At 38.1% G+C, this 25,101-nt stretch overlaps 1 protein-coding gene across 1 annotated transcript in view; it reads left to right on the forward strand.

Moving 5' to 3' along the window:
- The window catches only part of CNTN5 (contactin 5), a 723,666-nt gene that overhangs the window by 679,335 nt on the left and 19,230 nt on the right, over positions 1–25,101 (forward strand). Inside the window, exons 20-21 of the mRNA XM_088140604.1 lie at positions 11,369–11,439; positions 16,124–16,358. Coding sequence (XP_087996730.1) covers positions 11,369–11,439; positions 16,124–16,358 — 306 coding nt within the window. The remainder of the gene's footprint in view (positions 1–11,368; positions 11,440–16,123; positions 16,359–25,101) is intronic.

The following is a 25,101-nucleotide window of genomic DNA, read 5'->3' on the forward strand; positions in this document are numbered from 1 at the left end:
AGCTACAGATATTCTCTTCTATTGGAGAGCTTTGAACTTCAGTAGAATGACATAGTGGAAGAGTCATGACTGCTGTCATACAGATGACTTCTAAGATCAATGTTAAGAAAGAGAGGGTAACCTCAGACTAGCAGGAGGTAGCTCTAGTTCAGATAATGGGTGCTGCCACCAAATGAAGGGAAGAAGAAATATATTGAGTATCAGGATAAAGTGTCTGGAAACTAAGAACCTAGAGTGCTGGAATTATTTCTGTAAGTAGGACAGCTTATTTTGGGGGTGCTCTCACAAAATAGTTGCCTGGATGACCCATTTACCAGAACACCAACTGGTGAGGTTGTTCCTTGACACCCCTTTTTCTTTCCCAGATTGTTCTCTACTATTCCTCTTCAGTCTTTTGCCCAATTACTATATCTGGGCTGGAAAAATCAAGACAATTGCTTGATGGCAGCAAAGGAACAAAGAAATCTCTGTTTTTTGCAGAGCTCATCGTACTTGTCAGCCTTCCCAATAAATCACAGATCTATACCTTCACTCCTTTTCATTTTCTAAGGGTGTCTATAAAGACATACTTGTAAATAATGGAGGTAAAAGCTATCGACTCACTCTACTTTGCTGCATGCCAGCATCCCACTTAATGCCAACTTCCAATGTGATTAATTTAATCCAATTTCATTTAATGTAAAGTTAAATGAACTCAGGTCACATTGGCAGGGAGCCTGGCAAATATCAAGGTTGATATCAGTTGATACATGAACTCCTTTGAGCACATGGCCCCTGCCCCAGTATTATACCAGCCTACACATTTGATGTATTTTAAACAATCTGTGCTAAAATTTCTCCTAACATGAAGACAAAATACCTAAACAGGCATGTGATGAATGAAATTACAGTCCATAGTATTTTTCCCATTGTTTTCTGAATGTGTGAAATAGGTTGAAACAACTCCTTTGGAGGAGCTGACACATTTTTCAGAGCTAGTTCCAGAAGAGATGAGACGTGAAATGTGTTCCTAGGAGGGTTTGAACTTAAGGGGTGCCCTTTGCTATTGTGAAAGGGTTTTCACTTAACGTTTGTTGGTTTCTTCAATGAATACTGCCAAAAAGAATTAAACAAGAAAATAGAAAGAACTTGAAGAGGAAAAAAAAAACAGTTTCAAAAATCAGCTATAGTAAAGTGCTAGGATACTTATTTATTATATTTCCACCCATACAATAGGAAACTTTGTCAAATGCCTGGCAAACCTAATCTTAAATTGTGATCTTACACTATAATGGAATGAAGTTAATAGTACAGTATGCATCGCTTAACTTTCTATATACACTATGGCTGGGTTCATACATTATTTCTAAACCAAAGTTCATTTAACTCTGGCTTATTGAATAAACTGTAACTGGCTAGGGTCTCAAAAACACATTAAGCTATAATACTTGGTTTATAAACCAAATGGCCAAGTTCAAAGTGAACCAAACACATTATGGTTCAGCTTACACACAGAGACTTGTGAAGGGCAGGACACGTGTTGTTCAAGCAGATAATCTCAAGCCGAATCTTGACATCACCAGAAATTGTTGAGACAGATTCCCATCCCTAACCTTGGACACTTGCTGCCAATCAGAGTTCAGACAGACCAATGCAAATGCAGTCTCATATATTCTTAAAGTTTCCTTCTACGAACATAGATGGATGATCCTAGATGCTGCTGGAAATTCCCCTTAAATTGGATGCAAGGAGGACTTTGTGTTTTTGTAAATCCACCCTCACAAATTCCCAGATACTATTGAAAATGGAAAGCATGTAAATCACAGAGACAATTATATTATGGGCCTGGAGGCTTTACATCCAATGTATCTATAGACACATCTGGTCTTGGAGGCCTCCTTGAATGTTCACATTTCATAGTGCATCTCTGTCTACTCTCAAAGAGGGAACTTGAGTAATCTTGTTGCTTCAGACACCCCACAGTGGGACCATAGGATTGTATAGGAAGTTGGCTGCTATCAGTAAAACAGAGTCTGAAAGAATCAAGTCTCTCATCCTTAGTATTGCAAAGTGACAGATACAAGGAGCCGAACTACCCAAGAGAGCCCCACACAGGTTGCTGATATCCCTGAGCAATGCAGGTTCACTGCTTTCTTCACAACATGGATACAATTGCCTTGTAGCTTCTCCCTCCACCATCATTTCATTGCCTTTGCTACTTTCATTGCTCATCTTTTCGGTGGCAAAGGTGTTCCAGCTGTGCTGTCCTTTCTCTCTCGATTAGCCTCACCTCTTTCTTCAGGAGCTTCTCTAATCTCAGACATGATGAAAGCCGTATTGACAATTAGGGACAAAAATACCTCTGAGGTATCCAATTGCCAAGGCAGACTATATAGGACAGCAGGGGAAATGGAGGCAAAAGTGACTTGACCAAGGTCACAAGGGTGCCCCTAGCAAAATAGCATCTGGGATATGTATCTTCTGAGGCAATATTTTACATGTTACAATATGGGATAAGATTAATGCCATCAAGTTATTAAAGCTGCATGCAGCTGGGGATACAGGGAGAGGGAGAGAAAGCAAGCAGTATTTCAAATTCTAATGCATCACAAAGACCTGTTACATTTAATATCTCTACTGGAGCCAGTTTGATGTAGTGATTAAAGGAGCTAGGTCAGAAGCTGGCCAGGTGGCCAAGAGTTTTGGCCCTGCCTTAAGTAGGAGAGCCAGCTGGGTGACCTTGGGCCACTAACTCCCTCTCAGCCCTAGGAAGAAGAAGGCAAGGGCAAACCACTTCTGAAAAATGCAGCTGCCAGAAGTCAAGATGGATTCTAAGGCACAAGAAAATTAAACAAAACCTTGAAGATAACATGGATGCATCAAGAAAGATGCTTGTGGCTGTTTGAGAGACCCTGTGCAGTTTTCTTATTAAAATACATGCTTATTCTATATAGTAAGGGAAATAAAATATATTCTTTGCTGCAGATAGGGGGTCTTAAATATAAAGTTTGAGAAGATATTCATAATGAGCTCCCACCCTATACATTTGCTCCTTCCTCCCCTCACACACATGGCTTTAAGTATCCAATACAAACAATGATGATGAAAATAGAATGAAATAAACCTCCAGGTTTTCAATCTTGCATCCTGGTGTTTCATCATTCCCGCCCCCCCTGCCATGCCTATACACTTGCCTTAATTTTGAGGCTGCTGTTGAATACTAGCAATAGTGTCTACATCTTCACTCAGTGATTCATCCCTAGTGTTAAATTGCAATGTGGTTTTAGCTTAAAGCCTTGTGTAAATCCAGCCCATCATGATTTAGAGGCCAACTTTTCATCACTGAGTGATGGATTGATTGGGGGGGGGAGAGGGTATGGATACACACTCTTGTCTGCATATGCAGTTTTACAGATTGAGATTCAAAATTAACTGTTTGTTTTTCCCCTAGCATCTAGCTTGTATCTATTCCAAAATATCAGGCAGGTTCCTTGATAACTGCCTCTCCCTTCCACAAGTCAGTAATTTTCCCAGAAGTTGATGCCATTCTGCCTCAAAACATCCACAAGAGATGCTAAAGAGCTCTCTGTATGGAGAGTTACCAAATGTAGATGACTGACCTAACAATAGATACCAGATGTATTTTAGTAGGTGGTCTAAATGCATTTACCTTTCTTTGCAGCCACATCACATTACTGGCTCACATTCAGTTTGCAATCACTACTCTTCCAGGAAATTTTGCACCCCCAGTCCCACAGCTTTTCTTTCCTACGTGAATACCTTTGCACTTGTCTGTCTTAAATTTCATTCTATTATTTTCAGACAATTTCTCCAATCCATCAAGATCCTTTTAAATGTTGTTCCTATCATTTTGGATATTAGCAATCCCTACCCCCACCCCCCACCCCACTTTTGAATTATCTAGAGCAGGGTTTATCAACCTGAGTAACTTTAAGTTGTGTGGACTTCAACTGCCAGAATTCTGGGACTTGAAGTCCACACATCTTAAAGTTGATAAGGTTGAGAAACCGTGATATAGACTTGCTCTTGACAAATAACATGTTGCCTTCTGGTAATTACTGCGGTGTTTTAAGGTGTCTTGCAGATTGACAACTTAACAATCTGCCCTAGAATCTTCTCAGGTATCAATGTTTTTACACTTTCTGGAAAGAGGGACAAGAGTTGCTCTTTTCCAACGGTGTGTTACTTCATGAGTTCTCCAAGGTTTCTCAAAAAGGTTATGTAAGACCATTAGGTAGCATCTGTTAGCGTTAAGCAGCTGCTATTCAAGTTTGTTTGTTTCTTTGCTTATTGTATTTATGTAGCCACACCCCACACAAGGAGACTCTTTAAGTTATTTCTTTATTGATTTTGTATATATCTAAAGTCTTTTTTATAATTCCTCAGTAGCTGCAATTCACCATGAGCTTTCATTTGCCTAATGCTAACTCTATAATTCTAGCTTTCCTATTTGAAATCTCCTTTTTTCCATGCCCGTATGTGTCATTTTTTGGTTCAGATCTTTACTAAGCTCTGTTGTTGTTGTTTTTTTTTGGGGGGGGGAATAGCCACAATGGTTTCTTCTGCTGACCTCCATTTCTTTCCTCTATCAGAATTGTTTGCAGTTGTGTTTTTAGTATTTCTATTTCCCATTAGCTTCTTATGCCCTGATACCTACTTATCACAGTATAAAAATCAGCACTTCAAAGTCCAAGGGGCATATTTGATTATGATCAGTTTGATTATGATCAGAAGGCAGAACCTGTCAGAATTTGTTACAATGGACATGACATGAGAGAGAGAGAGAGAGAGAGAGAGAATGATTCAGTTGGGTATACTAGTTTATGCCACAAACAAGTTGTAGGTTTTTTGGAATGGGAGAGGCAAAAAAAAGCAAGACAATTATAAAGTTTTGATGCATCCAGTAGTATATAATATAAGAATCATAATACACAGATATGATGACATCACTGTAGCTCAGGAATGGCAATATTTGAGTGGTGGGTGGCCACAATTCGACCTCCTGACTTTCTGAAGTGACACAGGAGGTTATCTGACATCACTAAACTGGTGAATCTAAATTTGGGGCATGAAGGTTAGATATGTTTAAGACAGGAACAGGAGCCGGAGGCTACTGAGATCCAAACCGCCCTTTTTCCCCACCCCTAAACTCCCTGAAACATCCCTTCCCAAGTGGCCTAAGAGTGTGCCACCAGATTTTGGCCATTTTGCCATGGAATTTGAAGTTCAGGGGTAGTGGACTGGGGGGCATAAATGGGATATGGGGCGCTGCTTGTGCCCCACATGCTTTGGACTGTCCCCTCTTTCCACAGCTCTCTGCCTTGTTCTGTCACTGGAACAGGCTGGAGTTTCTCTCTGCCCTTCATCTGCATTTTTTAAGAAAGTTTTTCCATCCCATTTAGGAAGACATTTTCCAGTGATAAATTTGTTTTATCAAAAAATGAATGAAATAGTATTTTAACCTTCCTTAGCTCTCCCATCCCTTAATTTAATTGAGGTTTTTTTCATTGCTTTTTTATGAAAAGAACTAAACATTGAGACAAAAATGAAGGAAAAAAAAGAGAAGATAATGAGATAAGAAAAGCAAAATAAAAAAGACATTTGGGAGAATATATCCATGCACATATATGTGGGGTCTTAAAGGAGAAATGTAAATATGTTAAACCTCCATAATTAGTATTTCTACCAAGAATGGCATTTCTACATTTGAAGGTAATAATCTATTAGGAAAAACAATGTTAATATAGCTAAAAGATGATGACCAGATTTCAATATACCTTTCCTTAACCTTCCAAACCTTTTGCCATTGTGCAATTTTTTTTCCAAAAAAGAAGAAGAAGAAGAATTGCTTGAAGATTAGATGGATTTCTGAAAGAGACATACTTGAATTGGAGTTGATTATACCCAAACAGATCAAAATGCAGTCAAGCCAAGACAAGATTCCATTGGCCAGTTTTCATTCATCAGAATCAGATCAAGACTTCTTACATACTTGTGTCATTTCAGCCTGTGCCCTGAAGAATGGAAGGCTGCATATCACTTCCACACAGCCAAATCAATGGAAAGAGATGTTGTACAGGGCAATTTTATTTAAAAATTAATACATAAAACAGACACAAAATGTTAAGCATCTTGTAAACCTAAATCATCCCACATTCTAATTTCCATTCATTTTATCTTTCATACAGCAATTTGTATTTCTGTACTTTTGAGCAGCGGTCTCAAAGCAAGCACGTAGCAGGCACGGAACAGAAACCGCAAGCTATCTTTATTAGGGCTACCAGATGAGGGCTGCAAGTCATAGAATGACCACTAGATGGCGGAAAGCGATAAGGAAACATGCCTGCCACTTAGCGGCCACCAATGTCTTTGCAACCCAGCTCTACTTTCTATTGGAGTGATTCTCTATCTTTCTGAATCCATGGCACAATATTGAATCTAGCAATAGTTCTGTGGCACACCAGAAAAGTATTAATCTGTATATACATATTTTTAAACATGTAAGATATAGCTCGAGGGGAAGTTACATATTTTTTTTTAATATCTGCAGTTTATTGAATATACAGATTATACATAATACAAGGGGAAAAAATAAAAAATAGCATAAGACAAAAACCTTGTGGTGCACTAGAAACAAGCCTGTGGTACACCAGTGGCCATAGCACACTGGTTGAGAACCACTGCTTTATTGAATGGAGCTGCTGTAGGCTTCTGGCTTGCTATTGTCTAGAATCTTCCAAAAGGATCTCTATTAGGCATATTAAGATTATGCTATGTTCACACGGGCTCTCTTCCTTTTAATTGACTCCCATGCTTTCCACAGGCTGGTTCTGGAAATCAACATTACATTATATGTAGGAATTTAGATCTTCTTTCAGTAGGCTTTGTATAGTACGTCTGCTGTTTTTGCTCTTGCTCTTAGATCAATGCTCCTTTGTTATCATTCCCTAGCATACAGATTCTTCTCTAAAATGTTTGCAATGTGTGAAAAACCAAATGCCAGCTTTGCCCATTACTCATGCTTCTTACAGGCAATGATCGATACACAAGCATGCATTATGCACATTTTCCACACTCATTCTTTATTCACACACACATGCTTACTTTGCAGTCTATAGTTCACTGCATTTATACAGGCTGAACTATAAGTGGTTCATTCTTATCAATGCATTTCCATAATCAAATAACATAAACTGTTACAGGAATTATTGCACTATGCAGTTATGAAAACGATTCTGTTGCATATGTTGTTATTTGAGTATTTCACCTGAAGAGCTGCAAACTATAAACAATATAAGAACATAAGAAAGGCTCAGCTGGACTCTGTGCCCCACAGCAGCCAATTGAAGGCATCTGGGAAGCTCAGAAGCCTAAGCTGAATGGCGAGAAACTCGTCCACTGTCATTTTCAGTAACCAGTATTTCAGACCTGCCATCAATGAGTCAGGAGATAATTCATCTGACGTGTTCTTCTCTTCCAGTCTTCTTTGAAACCAATTCATTTCAAATATACCCTACTGGGCCACATATCTCCTGCTGAATCTGAATGAAGACTCCATGCTAGGCTGGGTAGCAATATCATAACTGGAGTGCTCAGGAAAAAATAATTAGAAGAATAGAATAGAATATTTTATTGGCCAAGTATATAAACAGTGCCAGAACAATAGAGAAGAGGGATAAATTATCATTTGATATTACACACACACACACACACACACACACACACACACCTCTACTGTGTATATAAGTATAAGGAGAAAATGGGTAGTGCCAGAGAAGAAATATTTTTATCAAATTAATATTTGATAAATGTTGAATAAGTGAATGCATATATAATATAAGGCTTTCCTGCACTTACTTATCATGAGATCTAGAGGTAACTTCATTACGCTTTCTTTTTTCCAGAACATGTGTGGTAATAAAACCTTATATTACATTCAAGAGAAATTGTCTTTTTTTCAACCACAACCCAAATATTTGCACCTGAGCTTTTTTTCATAGTGGTCTTCCCATACCCTGCTTCCTATCCTCTTCAACCATCAGAACTCCTAACCTGCAAAGCAGTTAGGACAATGTGCAAGCAGCTTGCCACTGACATTATTGCCAAAATGCAAATGTGGGAGGTTCTCTGGGGTCCACATCAAAGCCTCAGAGGTGGCACTTACAGCCAACAGGTTTTAAGATCTTCCTCCATTTCTATCTGCTCTGTGACCACCGAGTATTAATATGACTAAGGCTACATATGAGATAGAGACCAGCTTAATGTACAGCGTGTAAATCACTGTCTGAAGACCTACAACTATCCAGTCCACATAGATGCACATTTCATACTTAAAACAATTAGTTCCCTATGTTATTCTTGTATTTTCCATTTAGTGATATCCTATGTTTTTCCTTTCTAAACCAGAATGAAAAGTAGAACTACCAACTGAGCTGCAAAACGTAGGAATGCCACCAGATGGCAGCAAAGATTTTGCTTTTTTTCTCGCTTTCCCTGCCTCCATCTGGTGGTTATTTAGATTTCTGCAGCTCAGATACCTTAGCCCTAGTGCTGGTTGGGGGGTTCAGGGGCATGCACATATGCATGCACACAATGTTGCCGAGAGGGAAGATTTTAAAAATTAGATTAAAAAATCTTCCTACAAACCCACTGACCATAGAAGCCCCTTAGAGAAGATTTCAGAGGAACATGTTAGCTTTCCTACTCAGAGAGCTGTTTCTGGGCCCTGAGGAAGAGGTCCATTTCCTGAAATACCGGTTCTTGCAAGACACAATGGCCATAAAGCTCACTCAGCAAAGAAGGCAGAGCTTCTCCAATCAACGTTGTGGTTACAGGAAAAGAAAAATGAATTGCAATCACAGCAACATCAGTAAACTGTGAGGAAGCAAAGGGTTGTCGATATCTGTGGAAGGCCACAACAGTTCTGGAGGACTCTGCACTGGTGACAGCAAAAGAATGGCTAACATTACAAAACCTATCACCTTGCTAATATGTGTGGTACATTAGAGATTGAAGGCTGTAAGGACTTGATCTAGAAACAATTATTCATAATGTTGTTTCCCACAGCTTTTTCTGGGCAAACTTCCTTGCTCAGCTTCTGTATTTATTGGCCAGTATCTGTATCAAGACTGATAATTATCATCCCAATTAGCAACTAAGTACTAATTATGTAGCAATAAACATAGCTTATGTGCGAAAAGCTCTTGGTATAAAACTATCCCACAACATTATATCAAGTTTTAGAAAAGGCTACAGATATACAGTCCCAGTATCAAAGATGGTGGAGACGGAACTAGCTTATTTTAATAGTTTCCTTCCCGGAATATTTATTCATTTAAGAGTGTTCCCCCCTCTGACTATTCACATGCTACTGCAGTCTTTAGTTTGGCACAATGCAGAAGCAAAAAATAATATTGCCATGACATTTATTTATTTATTTATTTATTTTTGGCAATGGTTTTTCATTCAAGACAGTTTCATTGTATGTCTTTTATTTTATAATTTTGGGGCAGGAAAAAATGGATTCTTTTAACTTTTTTTTTTTTAATTTAAAGAGAGTTTCAGCCTGCAAAGTTATTACTAACAGCCCACTGGAAAGATGCTCATCTCTGACTAAATAAAAAACAAAGCCAACAGCTGAGAAGCTCTAGAGAAAAACTAAATCAGTGAAATGATATGAATAAATAAAGCACAAGTCTGATGGACCCCAAGGAGAAAGGGCTATTATTTCCCCAAGAACTGCAGAGTAAATTACCCATCGTACTTTAATTTATTTTATTTCCATTATCTGCCTAAGGACTATTGAAGAAAGATTCAAAATTCCTGTTTCATAACAGGAATTGTAATTGTAAAGGTAGTAGTAGTTGTTGTAGTAGTTCTGAATCATTTTCAAAGTATGTGTAGCCCAAGTAGAAATCCAGCCATTGTTTTAGCATTTTGTAAGCATAAGACAGTTTGGTGTAGTGGCTAAGGCGCCAGGCTAGAAACTGGGAGACCAGGAGTTCTAGTCCCACCTTAGGCATGAAACCAGCTGGGGGACCTTGGGCCAATCCCTCTCTCTCAGCTCTAGGAAGGAAGCAATGGTAAACCACTTCAGAAATCTTGCTAAGAAAACTGCAGGGACTTGTCCAGGAAGCCACCAGGAGTCAACACTGACTTGAAGGTACAAAAAAAAAAAAAAAAAAGATAAGATTACCAGATCTGAACCACAATATTCTAGACAACCATTAGATGGCAGCAAAGGAATACAGAAGACTTTTTAGTGCCACCAAGTGGTCATCTGGAGCTCAGATGTGCCAGCCCTAAATAACAAGAAGAAAATAAATGACTATAAAAATGTTAGAATAAGACACATGTTTTTCAGCCTTTCATGCAACCTGAAAAAAAGATGATGCTGCTTTAAGGAATCCACTCATTAAAGTGCAGATGACTCTTAAAAGGCTCACATAGCAAACTGGAAAAAGTTGGGCTGATTTTTTGAACCAATGAAAGGCACTGAGTTTCCACAATATCTAAACAGTTGTACTGAATAATTTTCAAAGTATGTGTAGTGGAAACCCAGCCCTTGTTTTAGCATATTGTATGAATCAGAGCTTCCCATTAACTCATAGGATGGTGTATTTGCTTGAGAATACAACATTATGTTACTCCTCTAAAAGTCACAGAAAGGCCATTCTTAAAGAAATGGAGAAGTGTTGTGAAATGTCCTGACATTTGAATCACTTCAGGAATAGAGTGAGTTGCTATGGGGAAGATTGGGGGTGGGGGATGGGGGGAGCATTTTCTGCAGTAGAGGAAAAAAATTAAAAATAGAGTTTGGACACTTACATTTTGGTTTGAGTCCTCCTGGATTATGCCACCATGAGAATGACAGTGGCATACACCATACCTGTACTGAGAGAAGTCAGTTGTCTAGAAGCCACTCTGTTCTGGTTTTCAGATTCCCAGACAAATGATAAAAACAAAATCTAGCATAATCAATTTCTAGTGGTTTACTATAGCTCTTGGCTGATGCAGCTTGGTCCTTATTTAGGCAATCAACTAGTGGGTCTGTTTTAAAATGTTTGTAAAATGTTTCAACATTCACCATTTATTGAGTCCATCTATTGGTTTATTCATTCCATGCTTTATTGCCACTTAATCACTTTTGCACACTCAGAAAGACTAGACTTTCCTGCAGGATTTCTGAAAACAGAATTTAAGCCAAAGATTGCATCTGTCTTTCCGGACATTCTTTTATCGACCTGACTTATAGAGGGAATATCATTTGTCTTGAAAGAGGGATTACTTTTGGAGGGGGGGGAGGAATTTCACTAACTTGGATATCCTGATTTCTTTCCTTTTCTCTGATTATTCTTTCTGTCCACAGTTCCAAAGACGGCTCCTGCTAATGTAAGTGGCAGAAGTGGCAGACGGCATGAATTAGTAATAGCCTGGGAGGTAACAAACTCTTTTGATTAAATTCCTTGTTTCATGTTGACTTCTTTGAGGGCAAGCTAGACACTGTAGATCAACACTGAAGTTTCCCCATAGCAAAGCTTGTCAATGTAGGTACACAAAAAGAGTGTGTATTAAATGTTGGTTAAAACCTCCCTTCAGGTTTTAATGTATCCAAAAAAACAACAACAACACACCTACTAACTGTTGAGAGAACCTGGTGTTTGCAACAACATTCCTATTTTAAATATATTTTTGTTTCCATTCTGCTGAGCACTCAGTCTATACTTGGGATCACTATGGGCCATACTCAGTTACAGATCTTTAATAATGGCTTTGAGATATTTAAAATATCCAAGAGTCCAATAATGGGTTCAAGCAACTAGTGCCCTATTCTTGCTCCCTATCTGTGAATAATAAAAAAATTATTGTGTTTTAGTAACTCAATTTACTAAGTGTTTGGCATTCTAAGAAAGTAGTAATTCATTTTACTAGTTCCAGCTCCAGATGGAGTTAAACAATAGCATAGGAGTCCATGGGAGCGACAGGGGGAGCAATACGTCATAATATCATGACACAAACACCACCCCTTCCCCACACATACAACATAGTGGGAGTTCGTTTTCTATTTTTCATCATTTGGGGGATTAGGATAAGGATTGGTGGCCACTACAGATTGTCCCAGGTTTGTAGAAGAAACCACCACTTAAATTTCAAACAGTACTACATCATACATCATGAACACTATGAGAAATTAAAAGAGTGACTCCTAGACTTAGAGACAAAAGAAAAAAGAAAAAGAAAAAAGCAGGACAAAACACGTTGGAAAAGCAGTGCAGAGGGATCATTTTTGAAAGATGTGAATTAAGGGCTAATTTAAAGGCCCAAAACAAGGTGATGATTAGCTGTTTCTATAGACTTAAAGAAAGGACCAATGGCATTTTCAAGATTACTCTGGATCTATTCCATATTTTAAGATTTGTTCTTTATCTAGGATTAAAATATAGCATTCCCTTTCAAGTTAATAAGAGCATTCTTCCTTTCTTTTCCTTTCCTTTCTTTTTTGCCTTAAGACAGTTACACCATGAGTGTCAAAAGCAGCGTTAATTTAACCTGCCAATTATTGAGATTTTATTGCTACTTGTCTCTGGTTTTAATGCTATTTTTCAAAATTGTTATTGTTTACTTATACGGTAGGAATTACACTAAATTACTTATTAGAAGTTCTACTGAAATAAAAGAGACATTTATTTAAGCTAACTTCAGTCCTATTAATTTCAATCAGTTTTATTTATGAGTAACTCAGTATGAATGCTATCCGTGAATTCTATAACCAGTTTGTAAAGAAGGCAGTATAAAATTATATTAAACAAATGAACTGCATCCATAGAGTACATTCAAATAAATTCCACTTTGTATTCTGACACATAAAATGTCATTTTATTACAATCTTGCAGCATGCTCTACATTTTTGAGGTTTCCAGCTGGCAAGCCTAAAAGAGATTTGGCAGCTAAGGAGCCAGGTGGATTTTCTTTTTTTCATTTTTTTTCTTTCCTTTTTTTTTTTTTTCTGATAGAAGCCTAGCTACTCTCACAGGAGAGTGGCTTGTGAATTATTGTTTAGCAGCTAGGTGTTATTCAGCCTATTCAGAAAAGCTTGGGAAGCCTTCATTTCTGTGTGCTCATAGGACTGGTCTCATGACAAAGTTGAACCTGATTTCAGCAGTGAGATTGCAGCAATGAAAGCTACATATCAGAAATAAACAGGATATTTATTTTCAACTTTATTCTATATCTCTGATCACATGAAATAAGGATAACTGAGTTGAATTTGTATCTCATGCCTAACACCCTAGTTCTCTACACTGAATGGCTACTGGTATGAACCAGTGATGGATGGATACTTTTTTTTAATAAGGATGTCTACACTCAGTTGCTGGATATGGGTCAGGGTTGCTAAGCAAGTATCATTAAGTCATGCCTCAATTAAATCTTGTCCAGCCTTTTCCAACCTTGTGCTCTAAAGAAGCTAGTTGGGCATGACAGGAATTGTATTTCACCAGTATGCTATTGGATAGCACCAGAGTGGAAGAGAAGGGTTTTGTCTGTGAAGCACTGGGATACAATACAAAAGGAACAAGCAGGGTTTGTGCCTAAACTAAAGTCCACAGCCTGTGAGTCACCTGTTGATTTTTCAGCACTTCCAGATCATGCAGTCAAAATTGGATGATGTTATTTTGGCTGTTTTGGGAGAGTTGTAAGAGTGTTCAGGGAAATGGATTGGTGCTTGGAGGCCTCACACTCCCATTCCCACCTTATCCCTCCCTCCCAAACCCTTGAAGAACAGTTAAAAATGTTCAGTCCTACTCTTCTGGTGATGTCATATAATCACCAGAAAGCTTTCTGCAACTTTCCAGAAAGTTGGGAGCCCAAGTTGTGGCCTCCAATAATTCAATTACTCACTCTTCCCTAGACGATTACTACTACTACTACTACTACTACTACTACTACTACTGCGATGATGATGATGATGGTTGGTCACACAGTCAGCCAGATGTTTAGACTGGATTTGGCATTTTTATCCACCTATCGAGTCCTTCCCAAGAACCTGGGTTATTATTATTCTTATTTTCCCCTTTTGTTTGGCCACTTATTCCATAAATAGTTAAAGGGATCAGTGTGAAAAGTGTACTTTCCAAAGGCAATGTGTTTTTCCTTGAAAAGAAAACACAAGGTGAGAAATTGTGCTTTTGGATGAATTCAGAGGTTGGCATGATGGTGCCCAGGAAAGCCTAAATAACATCTACTATCCTTACAGACTAAATACAAATAAATAATGCATCATGGCTGTCTCCCTTGTGATGATCTTACAAGTTTCTCAGCAAGTGGAAAGGAGAAAGCCTAGGCTGTGGGAGATTGTAAAATGGTGTTTGTGGCCAGAAAAGCTTACAGCAATTTATTTTTTAAGATGTACTCTTGCCTCCCAATCTGACTGAACATTAAGTGTTTGCCTTTGGACTTTGCAGAACCTTTGCTCTTCCAGCCCTGTGAAATATCAAACTCTCTAGAAGGAATTTGCTTAAAACCGTGTGGCTTAGATATCTGTTGTTTGTTGGCTCCCTTCAAGCGCTCTCATTCCTATTGATTCTCTTTCCTCCATGCTCTTTGAGTCATTGACAGCACTGAAACCTGAGATGGAAAGAACCACAAATGATAGGCACAAAATGGCAGGGTGGGGCAGATTAAGACCATGGTATGTTACTGTCCCCATGGTTGCCCCAAATGCAGTCTGTCTCCTCTTCTCCCCAACCTACAGATTGCTAGAGGAGGAAAGTTTCCATTGACATGAGTGAAAAATGTCATAGCTAGATTGATCCTGGGTCTTGCAACTGGTAGTAGGAGTATGATGCTTATTGAGGCAGCCCTTGAGAATTACCTTGAAATCATACTGCCTGCTAGCAATAGCCTTCTAACTTGTGTGATATATACTGGAATCACATTTTGAAATGCCAGGCAATAATTACACATATGCCAGGAATTATTTAATTCTTTTAATAGATCTTCCAAGAAATCCCATTGCTGCTTTAAAAAAAACATTAAAAAGCAGAATTCTATTTAACAGGTGAAAATTTTACATTTTAATAGGGATTGAACAAAGAAGAAAAGTAAGAATCTTCTAACAAATAAAAGAATAGCCCCAATGCAATTACACTTTCCTTGCAAGTTTCATACTGAATCGTTATACAATCCTGTTCTTTTCCTGTTTAAAGCAATCACTTTAAGGTTACTCAACACATGCTAAATACAGACACAGAATTTAGCAATGGGAAGATGTTTAGGCCATTGTGCAAATGGGCAGGATGGACTCAGGAGCCAAAAAAAGTTGCTTATCTCAGCAAGATACACCTTTCCATACTGGGTGGAAGGAAAGCTATGACTCCTTGAACAGGATGTTTGCTCAGCTGGCTGGCTAATTATTAAATATTAAGGCTGTGCAAAGCTTTGATTCAAGAATTCAGTTAGAAGGTGATTGAATCCCACCTTTAAATGGTCAAAGTGAATTGCTGAATTGATTCAGTGCATCAAATCAAGGGCCTCACAATTAGTTTTTTGGATTCAGTGGGGTTTTGCCCATATACTCAAATATTGTTTGTCAAATCAAATTGGCAGAATCAAAACTGTTTAATGCAACAGTTTGAATCAACTTTACAAATTGGACCTTAGGTAATTTAACTGTTGAGTGGTAATTTCTTTTTCTTTTCTTAGACATCTTCATATTTAAAACAAACATGGACTATGCGGCCCTTCTAACAGATGTCCTCTGAATTTGGATGCCCTCCAAACATGTGAACTTCAACTCCCAGAATTCTTAGCAAAGGCTCTCTGAGAATTCTGTGAGCCATATAACTTGAAGTTACCCCAACTGAGGAAGGCTGAAATAGAGTATATATTTAAATAGAGTATCTCCTGCAACATAGGATATATGATTACTCTAAAAGTACATAATAGGTACTGAGTGGCACTGATTTCCAATAATTGCACTGTCATAGCTTCACAAACTTACATTCTCTTCCATTGGGAGTGGGGGGCAAGAAACAGCCTCCATTAAAGCTTTGTTCAAATGATGCCCCTCTTGAGTGGGTTGGACAAATCCTAAGGAATAATAAGTGAACATGTCTTTCTTTAGCCAGTCTCTGAAGAATTTCAGAATGGGGAAGGCTTTGGATACATTGTGGCTTTCCGACCCAATGGGACAAGAGGCTGGAAGGAAAAAATGGTCACATCTTCTGATGCGTCCAAGTTCATCTACAGAGATGAAAGCGTGCCTCCCTTGACTCCATTTGAAGTGAAAGTTGGAGCATATAACAACAAAGGTGATGGACCATTCAGCCCAATTGTTGTGATCAGTTCTGCTGAAGGAGGTGAGTACATCAAGTAGGTCAGCTGCATCTTCTTAGCCATAGCTGATTCTCAGACATGTTTTATTGGAGGTAAGATCAAACATAGGAAACTTAAATAAATGCATGCCAAGGTAGAATTTAAATGTGCACGATTGACCTCAGGGGTTGGTATTGTTAGCCATCTGCCAAGGCCATTTCTTGCAGACAGCCTGTTACTGATACATGGAGCCTTCTGTACTTCATTATTTCTCCTGCTATTTTTCATGTATCGGGTCCAAGTGTGCAAGCATGTTAAATTGTCTATTTTTTTTTCTAAACAAAATAAAGGAATGAGAAGGGGAAGAGGCATTCATCTTGTCGCTTTGGGCACTTGCGTAAAACAAAATAAGTAAATAAAATAAAATCAAGAAGCTTTTGAAAAACTCAGAAGCAGAATCTTCATTTTAATACAACCCCCATGCATTTACATTTTCTCCTTGTTTTATCCTATATCAGTGTAATTTCTTCCTTGGTTATTTCTGTCTATTCAGTTCAATAACCCAGTAATGACAAATGTCTGTAAACCCTCAAATATTGACAATATTTTAGCCATTATATTTTAGCTAATTATTTTTTCTGACTTGAATGAAAAAAATACTCATGTTATAATTTCAAATACTTTGGATGCTGTTCCCTATTGGGACCTGATACAATTGCCCTCTCTCAAAAGGATCTATGTGACAATGATAAGAAGGAGAAGGGTGTTGCTTCAGGAATGTTCATAGAGGCATCTTAACCAAGTTTCCATCAAAGTCTGCAAATGGAACTCTTCTTTTGTGCATATATCCAGATAGGAAACCAAAACCATGAGTACTAATGCTACCTTCATTGTAAGGTTACAGGAACAGAATCTTGCAAGTCTGAAAGCACTTCCCCCTCCCCTACCTTTCCTTTCCAAAAACTAGGGAGGGTCCCTTCTGAGAAGCTTTCTCCACCCCCATCCCCGCTTTGGACTCAGATTTCTCTTGTCAGACCATTGTCTAGGCTGCAACTCTTCCTCCTGCCTCCCAAAGTGATTCTCACAGCCCATTACAGTATATGAATGGGCTTCTTCTGCTGAAATGACCGTGATGACTGATGCAAAGATGTCTTCAGGTAGATACTGCATAGGTATGACTCGGGGTTGCTTTAATTTGGATTCTTGCACCAAGCAGAGATTTGGACTCAGTGACCTCTATGATCCCTTGCAAGTCTGTGATTCTCTCTGTGTTATTGAATATTGTGATGGAATGTGGGTTTGACGTACAGAAGGGGGAGGAGACTGCCGAGCTGCTACAAAAAGGGTATCTGAGTCCTGGGAAAACAGAACGTGCATAAGAGAAACTCAAAACAACTCTGCTTTGATTGTATTAGGTATAAGTTAAAGTAGAGAGGGGCTTTGACAGACTTTTGAAATTTGCATTGAAGTATGTTCCAAGACTCCTAGAAACTCCAGTTTCCTGACCCTGCCTATCTCAAAGGGCTGACAAATATGGAGCTGAAGGCTGGTTGCTGAACACAGTAAGCATATTTGATGACAGAGGCAAAGCATGCATGAAAATAAATAGAATGCTTAGTGAATGTTCAACATTGGGCAGGGAATAAAGGAAGGGTCTTTAAGTCCCCTTGGCAGTTTAATGCATTTATAGTTGAATCTATAAGGAATGTTTGTGGCCACACTAGAGGTGTATTGATTAAGAACGTGAATGTGGAAGTACCTTTATATGCAGATGATGCTCTGTTTTTTGTCTGAGAACCCAAATGATTTACAGCAAACATTAGAAAGAATATATGGGACCAAAAGGAGTATGGCTCTGAAAATTAATATACAGTAGTTATGTTTCCCAGGGAAAATGGAGTGAATGATTGCAAGCTATATATAAAAAATGAAAAACTACAGCAATTGGATTTGGGTACCTTGATAGCATGTTTACTAAAGATGGGGATAATGGACGGAGAAATGCATGCATCTCCATTGTTATATGGAAGTGAAAGATGGCAAGAAAAATAGATGCAAGTTGAATGCAGCAGGAATTATGTATGTAGTAAAAATGTGTGGTAAATCAAGAAGAGATGAATAGGGTGAAGAATGAAGGGGTGCTGAATCATTGTGGACACAAGTGAGTAACCAATATGAAGAAAGTATGTTGAAGTGATGCGGTCACACAGAGAGAATGAATGAGGCTTGAATCACAAACTACATCTCTGAAGGAAGGAAGAATGGAGCGAGAGGAAGTGAAAGGCCAAGAAAGTCATGGCTGGATGGAGCTAATTGAAAGAGCCAGAAAGAGAGAAGCGAGAAATTTAAAGGACAAAAGGCAATGGATGATGTAGGGCATGAATGTGATAGAAGCAAAGGTGGTTTACACGGATAGAAAGGTATTGAGCAGTATAGTGAATGGAGTTGATATAAATTTGATTTAGCTATAGTTCCTTTTCTTTTTCTTACCGTATGTCTTAATTTATTGGGCTTACTGTATCTTACTGCTTTCTGTTCTTTGCATAACATTACTTACTCTGAAAAAGAATAATATGATGGTATGTGTGAATAGGCTAACCTTGTACTTACAAGTGCTGTGTTTCTGAACCCTGCTGGATTCTACAGCTAGGACCCTCACTTGCTATTGACAGTACAAAACAGGTACATGAACACTAAACTCAACATGACGTGCCCTTAATTATGTAACTAATGACATAACGGCCTAAATTGGTTTGGCAATTTTGTCTGCATGGAGATGGTAAACTTTGGTTGTGTTATAGGCGGGCTAATATGGATTAGATTTATAAAACTGTCTATGATGACATGCAACTGGACACAACGGCTGCTAAAAAGGAAAGAAATGCATCTGCTTATATGGTACAGACACAGATACCTCTTCCGTAAACTTCCCCATTAACTTAGATAAATATTTTAGCTCAAAACATAACAAAGTTACCTCCATTTAATCTGTCATCAGCACATTTCAGAGTTTTATTCGCATGATTAAATGTTCATGTTATTTTGGGATCTAGAGAAAATTAAATCACATGTGACCTTTCGATTAGGGCCTTCTACAATATACAATTAAATTCACTGGCTGCAGTCCTGGACATAGTGAGGCTCCATAAATCTTACCAACTTTCATTACAGGCAGGGTAGCAGCCGTTTTTAGCGAGCAATTTTCTCTTCTTTATGCTTATATTCCTACTATTTTTACAGGATCTCAGATTACCTATTCCTAGCAATCAGGTTGTTGGCATTTCAAAGATAATTTCCCCCTCCTGACTATTTTGCATTTACTGGAGTCTGACTGTCTGCCTTCTGTGCACTTGGTACCAACTTTGAAATAATATCCCAGTGATAACTAGAGCAAATCTTCTCCTGTGGAAAATAGAATTTTTTTTAAAAAAGTTTCTTACTGTTGGATTAAAAGTGATCTGATTTCTTAAGATTATATCTTATCCCTTTATCTATTGCTTCAAATCCATACTGCCAAATAATTTCCTAGAAGGAAATGAAATGTTTCCAAAGGCAAGAGAACAGGAAAAATATATGTATAAATTCAGTGTTCATTTTTATGAAGTGATAGTTTGAACTGGGGCAAATTGGATGGTCCCCTAATTTATGATGTTGATTCTGGGTCCTCCTGAGTTCAGGATCTGGTATATTCAATGGGATGCTTAAAACAAAAGCAGTGTCATAGATGCTTCTGTCCAAGGTCACGGCTTTGAAAAAAGGGGAAGTAGATCCCCCGTGACCCCTCTCTGAAAATCTTTAATTCAATTAAAAAACAAAATAACACCTCATGGATTTGAACAGATTAACTAATTCTTTTTCTCCCATTACTTTACAGAAATGTAATGTGATGCAATGTAATAACCTCTTACAAGAAGTTCCCCAAACATCTTTTTCTTCAGCTTTGCTGAAATGGACACCACACAATCTGTCTGAACCTTTAAGTCCTTCTCACCAGTTCAATCCTTGTGAGGGAATCACTTAATTTCCATACAAGAGAAACCCTGGGTGGAACCAACTGTATTCCAACCCAGCTTTGCCATCTTAAGTTATCTAGTCATTTTGAGCCCAGCTGCGCCATCTTAGGTGCTAGATGAATGCAAGAATGCCCTCTTTCAACTGGACCATTTATTTATGTAAAATATTTGTATGGCCACCTATCTTAGAACACAATCTGGGCATCTCACAACAATAAAAGCCATAAAAGCAAAAGCAAAACCTGGCACCACAGCCATCCCCCTTGGATGTCTTCAACAAACCATCCACAGGCTTCCATCTCACCCTATCCCAGTGCTTGTAGGAAGACCTAGCTCTTAATGGCCTTCTGGGAGGCTAAAAGGGTAGAGGCCTGCTGGAGAGGGGGCTTCTAAGGAAAAGACATGCTTCCTAGAACCCATTCAATGGCAGTGTTTAAGGGAAGGGTCCTGGAACACACCCATCTGGTGGAACAGACCTGGTGGAGCAGACAGATATGTAAATACAGATTATGTATTTATTTAACATATTTATATATCGCTACTGTCCCATAGCTTTATCAACTTGATCTCTTCCACCCAGTTCTCTTCTAGACCACCTGGTCATTTTTTTTCCTCTCAGTCTCTGTTTTCCTACTTTCTTGCTCCTTCTTTCTAACTCTGTGAGTTAGTTCTCACACTGAAAATAAAAGACAAGATCCAATCTGACCACTCTAAAATCCAAAGACAGACGGAAACTAGCGAGGGCGCTCAAAAGAGGGGGATAAGTAATCTGTTCTGTAGAGCATAGCAAAAATAAATAAATAAATAAAAATTAAATATAGGAAGGTTTGAGCCTAGTTTTTACAAATAGGGCTAGTTCTTGATTAATTGCAAATGCCAGAATTAATTATCAGGCTTAATCCATACAGGTAGAACTGAAATCACTTAGATACACTCACAAGAAAATCCAGGAACTGAGAATAAGTAATATATACTGATGAAAGTTGGAAAGCCATATACAGAAAATATGATACAGGTAGTCCCCTGGTTAAGAATGTTCAGTTTAAGGATGACCCATAGCTAAGAATGGAGCCTGTTGTGGCAAAATTTGAGTTAAATACACAATGATTTGAGTTAATTACACAATACTACTTATACAGTGTTATACAATAATACTGTTTCAGCTTACATACAAGTTCGATTTAGGGACAGACCTTGGGAATTGAACTCCTTCATCTGGGGACCACCTGCATGCAACTCATCTTTTCAATAGTTAGTGAGCTTCTCTTTAGACTGTTTAATATTAAAAGCATGGCTACACATTTCTTTATTCCTTTTGGTACTGTAATTTGTTTTATGGTTATGTATGTGTTTATTTGCCTTTATTTTCAAATTTATTTCAAAATATCAAATGACAGAGAAAGGAAGAAGAGCAGTACCAGTAAATATGGTCAATCTTATCTATTTACTTCCTTATATTTTACCTCTTATTGGAGATCTCAGGCAAAACAATCTACATAGTGATCTCTCCTCATTGTATTCCTAGAGCAGCAACTTTGTGAATTATGCTGAGCTGAGTTGGGGTTGGGGACATGAACTTCTACCAGTCTATTACTTTCTCCACCTCTTTCAGTAGCACCCTCCTGAAAAAACTTCACAGGATGAATTCCTTTATGATGTCGTTTCTTGAATTTAATGAGAGGATGCAGAATTCTGGAGTAAGGATTGTACAGTGAAAGAGAGAACACTCCACATGGGCCCATTTGCACAGTAATTGCAAGAAGAACATGTGTCTGTTCTGGATGAAATTTATCAAAAGCAGATTTTCTTTCCTTAATTTGAAAGGCAGAAAAAATGCAAAAGAGTTCCTCTATCTCTGCCTGGCACTAGTTATTTCTGTTCAATCTGTCTTTCAACACAACACAATAGCTGATTTACTAGTACATTACCATCAGTTTTCCCTCCCCTGCCATTCATACTAATAACATTTAAATTTAAGTTGCAATTCAGTAAAAACTTGCACTTTCTTCACTGACTCATTTTTTTTAACCTGAAATAGAATGGAGAATTTCTTCTTTGCTTAGTGCCAACAGGCCCTTGGGAAGTAGCACATATAATCTGTATAACTCAGGCATATCCCCCACCCCCATTCCATCATCCCACATCCTCTCCCTGTTTATTCAGAAAACTCCAGCTGCTTTGCCACTTTATTACAAATACGCCATTTATATTCATGAACCTGGAAATGTCTTTTCAAGCTTTTAATCTAACCAAACCCATATTCTATCAATCAGTCTGTCTATTTCCTACCTCCACTGTAAGAGAACTGTTGGGGAGATAATTAATATCTTCATAAGCCAAGGATGGCATTGTCTTCAGCAAAATGTACAGCAAGCATTATCCCATTAACATTTAGTTCAGCAAGTTTGCCTGTCAGCTAGCCCTGACGATATGGCAGGGTGTCATCTGCAGCTTCCTGGACATGCATTTTGCCACATATCTGCATTTCTTTATAGCCAAATCTTCATTATCATAGCAGCTTGACTCAGAGATGCAAGAGACTTGGGGAGGAATCATTGGATCATGTTTCTGGTCGCTGTGCCCTTTCATCTATATGGGATCTCTCTTGTTCTTCTGTCTAGTAATAGACAAATCAATTGTCTAAACTTTCATATTTTTTTGAAAGATGCATTCATTCCATCCCCTTCCTCTACTGTCTTGCAAATATTTAGGTTAAATATCAGCATGAATATTAATTGTACTCTTGTTTCTGTTCCTCCCAATACATGGATTGTTTTATATGCACCTGCATTTTTGTATACTTTGAATAATATACATTTTTGTACACATTTGTCCCAATATTTAAATTTTATGCATATATTATACAATGTAAACATTTTTATGCACATTTGGATCAGAGAACTGCACCACAGCATTCAGAAAAATACCAAAAAAATGAAGAATGATTGCATTTCAGATTAGCTGTTGATTAGGGAAGTATGAATTGGATTTGTTTGTTTTAATGTGCTAACCAAACACATTTTCTTCCACCCTACATATTTCTATAAGACATAAAAAAGTTGGTGCCAAAGAAACTGTCTTAAAAACACTTCCCTGTTTCTTCCTGATTGTTTATATTTTCTTGAACTTGAATGAGTGGGAGAAGGCAAATTAGTAAACTGGGTTGAAAACAGCACAGAGGCATTACTGGAGGCAAGCAGGGCCATTCAAAGTATTTTACCAAGAGTCTTACAAAATCAGAGTTAGTTTCAGTAGAAATTGCATTTCTATTGCTTCTTACTCAATTTGAAAAAATAATTCAAAGGAGGAAAAAGCCTCAGTGAAATTCTAAACAATGAAATGTTATATTCTTGAATTTATTTATGGACAAGAGATGGGTGTATGCCTTGTCTTTCAGTGCATGGTCATCTCTGCAGTGATCTTCAGCCACCATGACTTTCTACACTTCCAATATGGGCAGCCAGACAGCATCCATGATGGAACATGTGTAAGAGAAGACAACACCACGAGTTGTAGCTCTTTCAAGCACCTCCTATAATAAATTAAGCTTAAAAACACCACAAAGAAAGATCCGTATGGATCAAGGCCCCCAAGAATAAGGTGTAAAAACAGAAGCATCATGTATAAGGAAAGGAAATGTTTAAGAAACTGCAAGGCAGACTTTTGGCCCTCCATTGCTGCTAAAGCACCAGGTTCCTGTGGAAGTATACTACAATGATCAGAGTAGCAACTGTAGTTCAGTTCAACCATACGCTTGCACTGTTTCTTTAGTTTGGATATATATATCTGCCACAAAAAGTCAGTTGCACTTCCTGCGCCCTTTCTATCTGCCCTCTCTCATGGAGAAAATAGTTTTTGTTTCCTTGGTTCCTTGCTTGCTTACTTAATGGGTGCATCACTGGAAGATCTGAATGACCAGGTTGGAGATAGATGATTCTGGAGAAAATCTATCTTAAGAATCGACATTGACTTCATGGCACATAATCCATTTATGTTTAGGGAGAAAGCATAGCTTGCCACAGTACTAAATACGGTGAATTGTATATTGCTATTGCTGGATTATACTTTTTCTGTTAGTTACCTACATGCTTACTATAAAGCTACCTATTAGGAGCTGAATCACAGGCACATACACATTTTTAATTAGGTGCAATTGAACAGACAAACACTCACCATCTCAACCTGTCTAATAGCAACGTGTAACTCTTCCAAGGACAGTGTCTTTGATTTTGCCAATGCCTTTTTTTTCTAGCCCATCATCATGTTCTTAATGTTAGTTTCTTCTTTGTGATCTTTGCCCCAATTCAGCCTTTATTTGGTCCAGGACTAACCTCTTATAGTACTCTTAGAAACCAGTTCTCTTTTTTCTCCTACTGCTACTCAGTGTCCTGAGCCATCACTTTAGTTATTCTGATCTTTGTTGCCATATAAATATCCTTATCCTTCATGATTTTGCCTAGATCTGTCCTTGCCTTCTTCCCTAGAGTTATTTTACTTCTCCAGCTCTCTCTGGTATGAGAATTGTGAACCCTCAATGCCTCTTCTTCTACAGCTGTAAGCAGTTCAGTGGATATTTCATCTGTATCCAGAGCTTTCCTGTTTGACAGCTGGGCTATTGCCTATCATACATCACTTTCTAGTGGAATCAGTTCTGAATAAACATTCTCCCTTTGCAAATTTTCTATCAATCTGTAATTCCATGTGTAAATTATTTCAGTGTAAGCTTTCCATTATCGTTTAAGCTCAGTTGCTTCCATTATATCTTTTCCATGAT

Source organism: Python bivittatus, unplaced genomic scaffold (genome assembly GCF_059951505.1).
Source record: "Python bivittatus isolate LINGU-HERP-01145 unplaced genomic scaffold, Pbiv_v1 ctg000340_np1212, whole genome shotgun sequence".
Taxonomy (NCBI): domain Eukaryota; kingdom Metazoa; phylum Chordata; class Lepidosauria; order Squamata; family Pythonidae; genus Python; species Python bivittatus.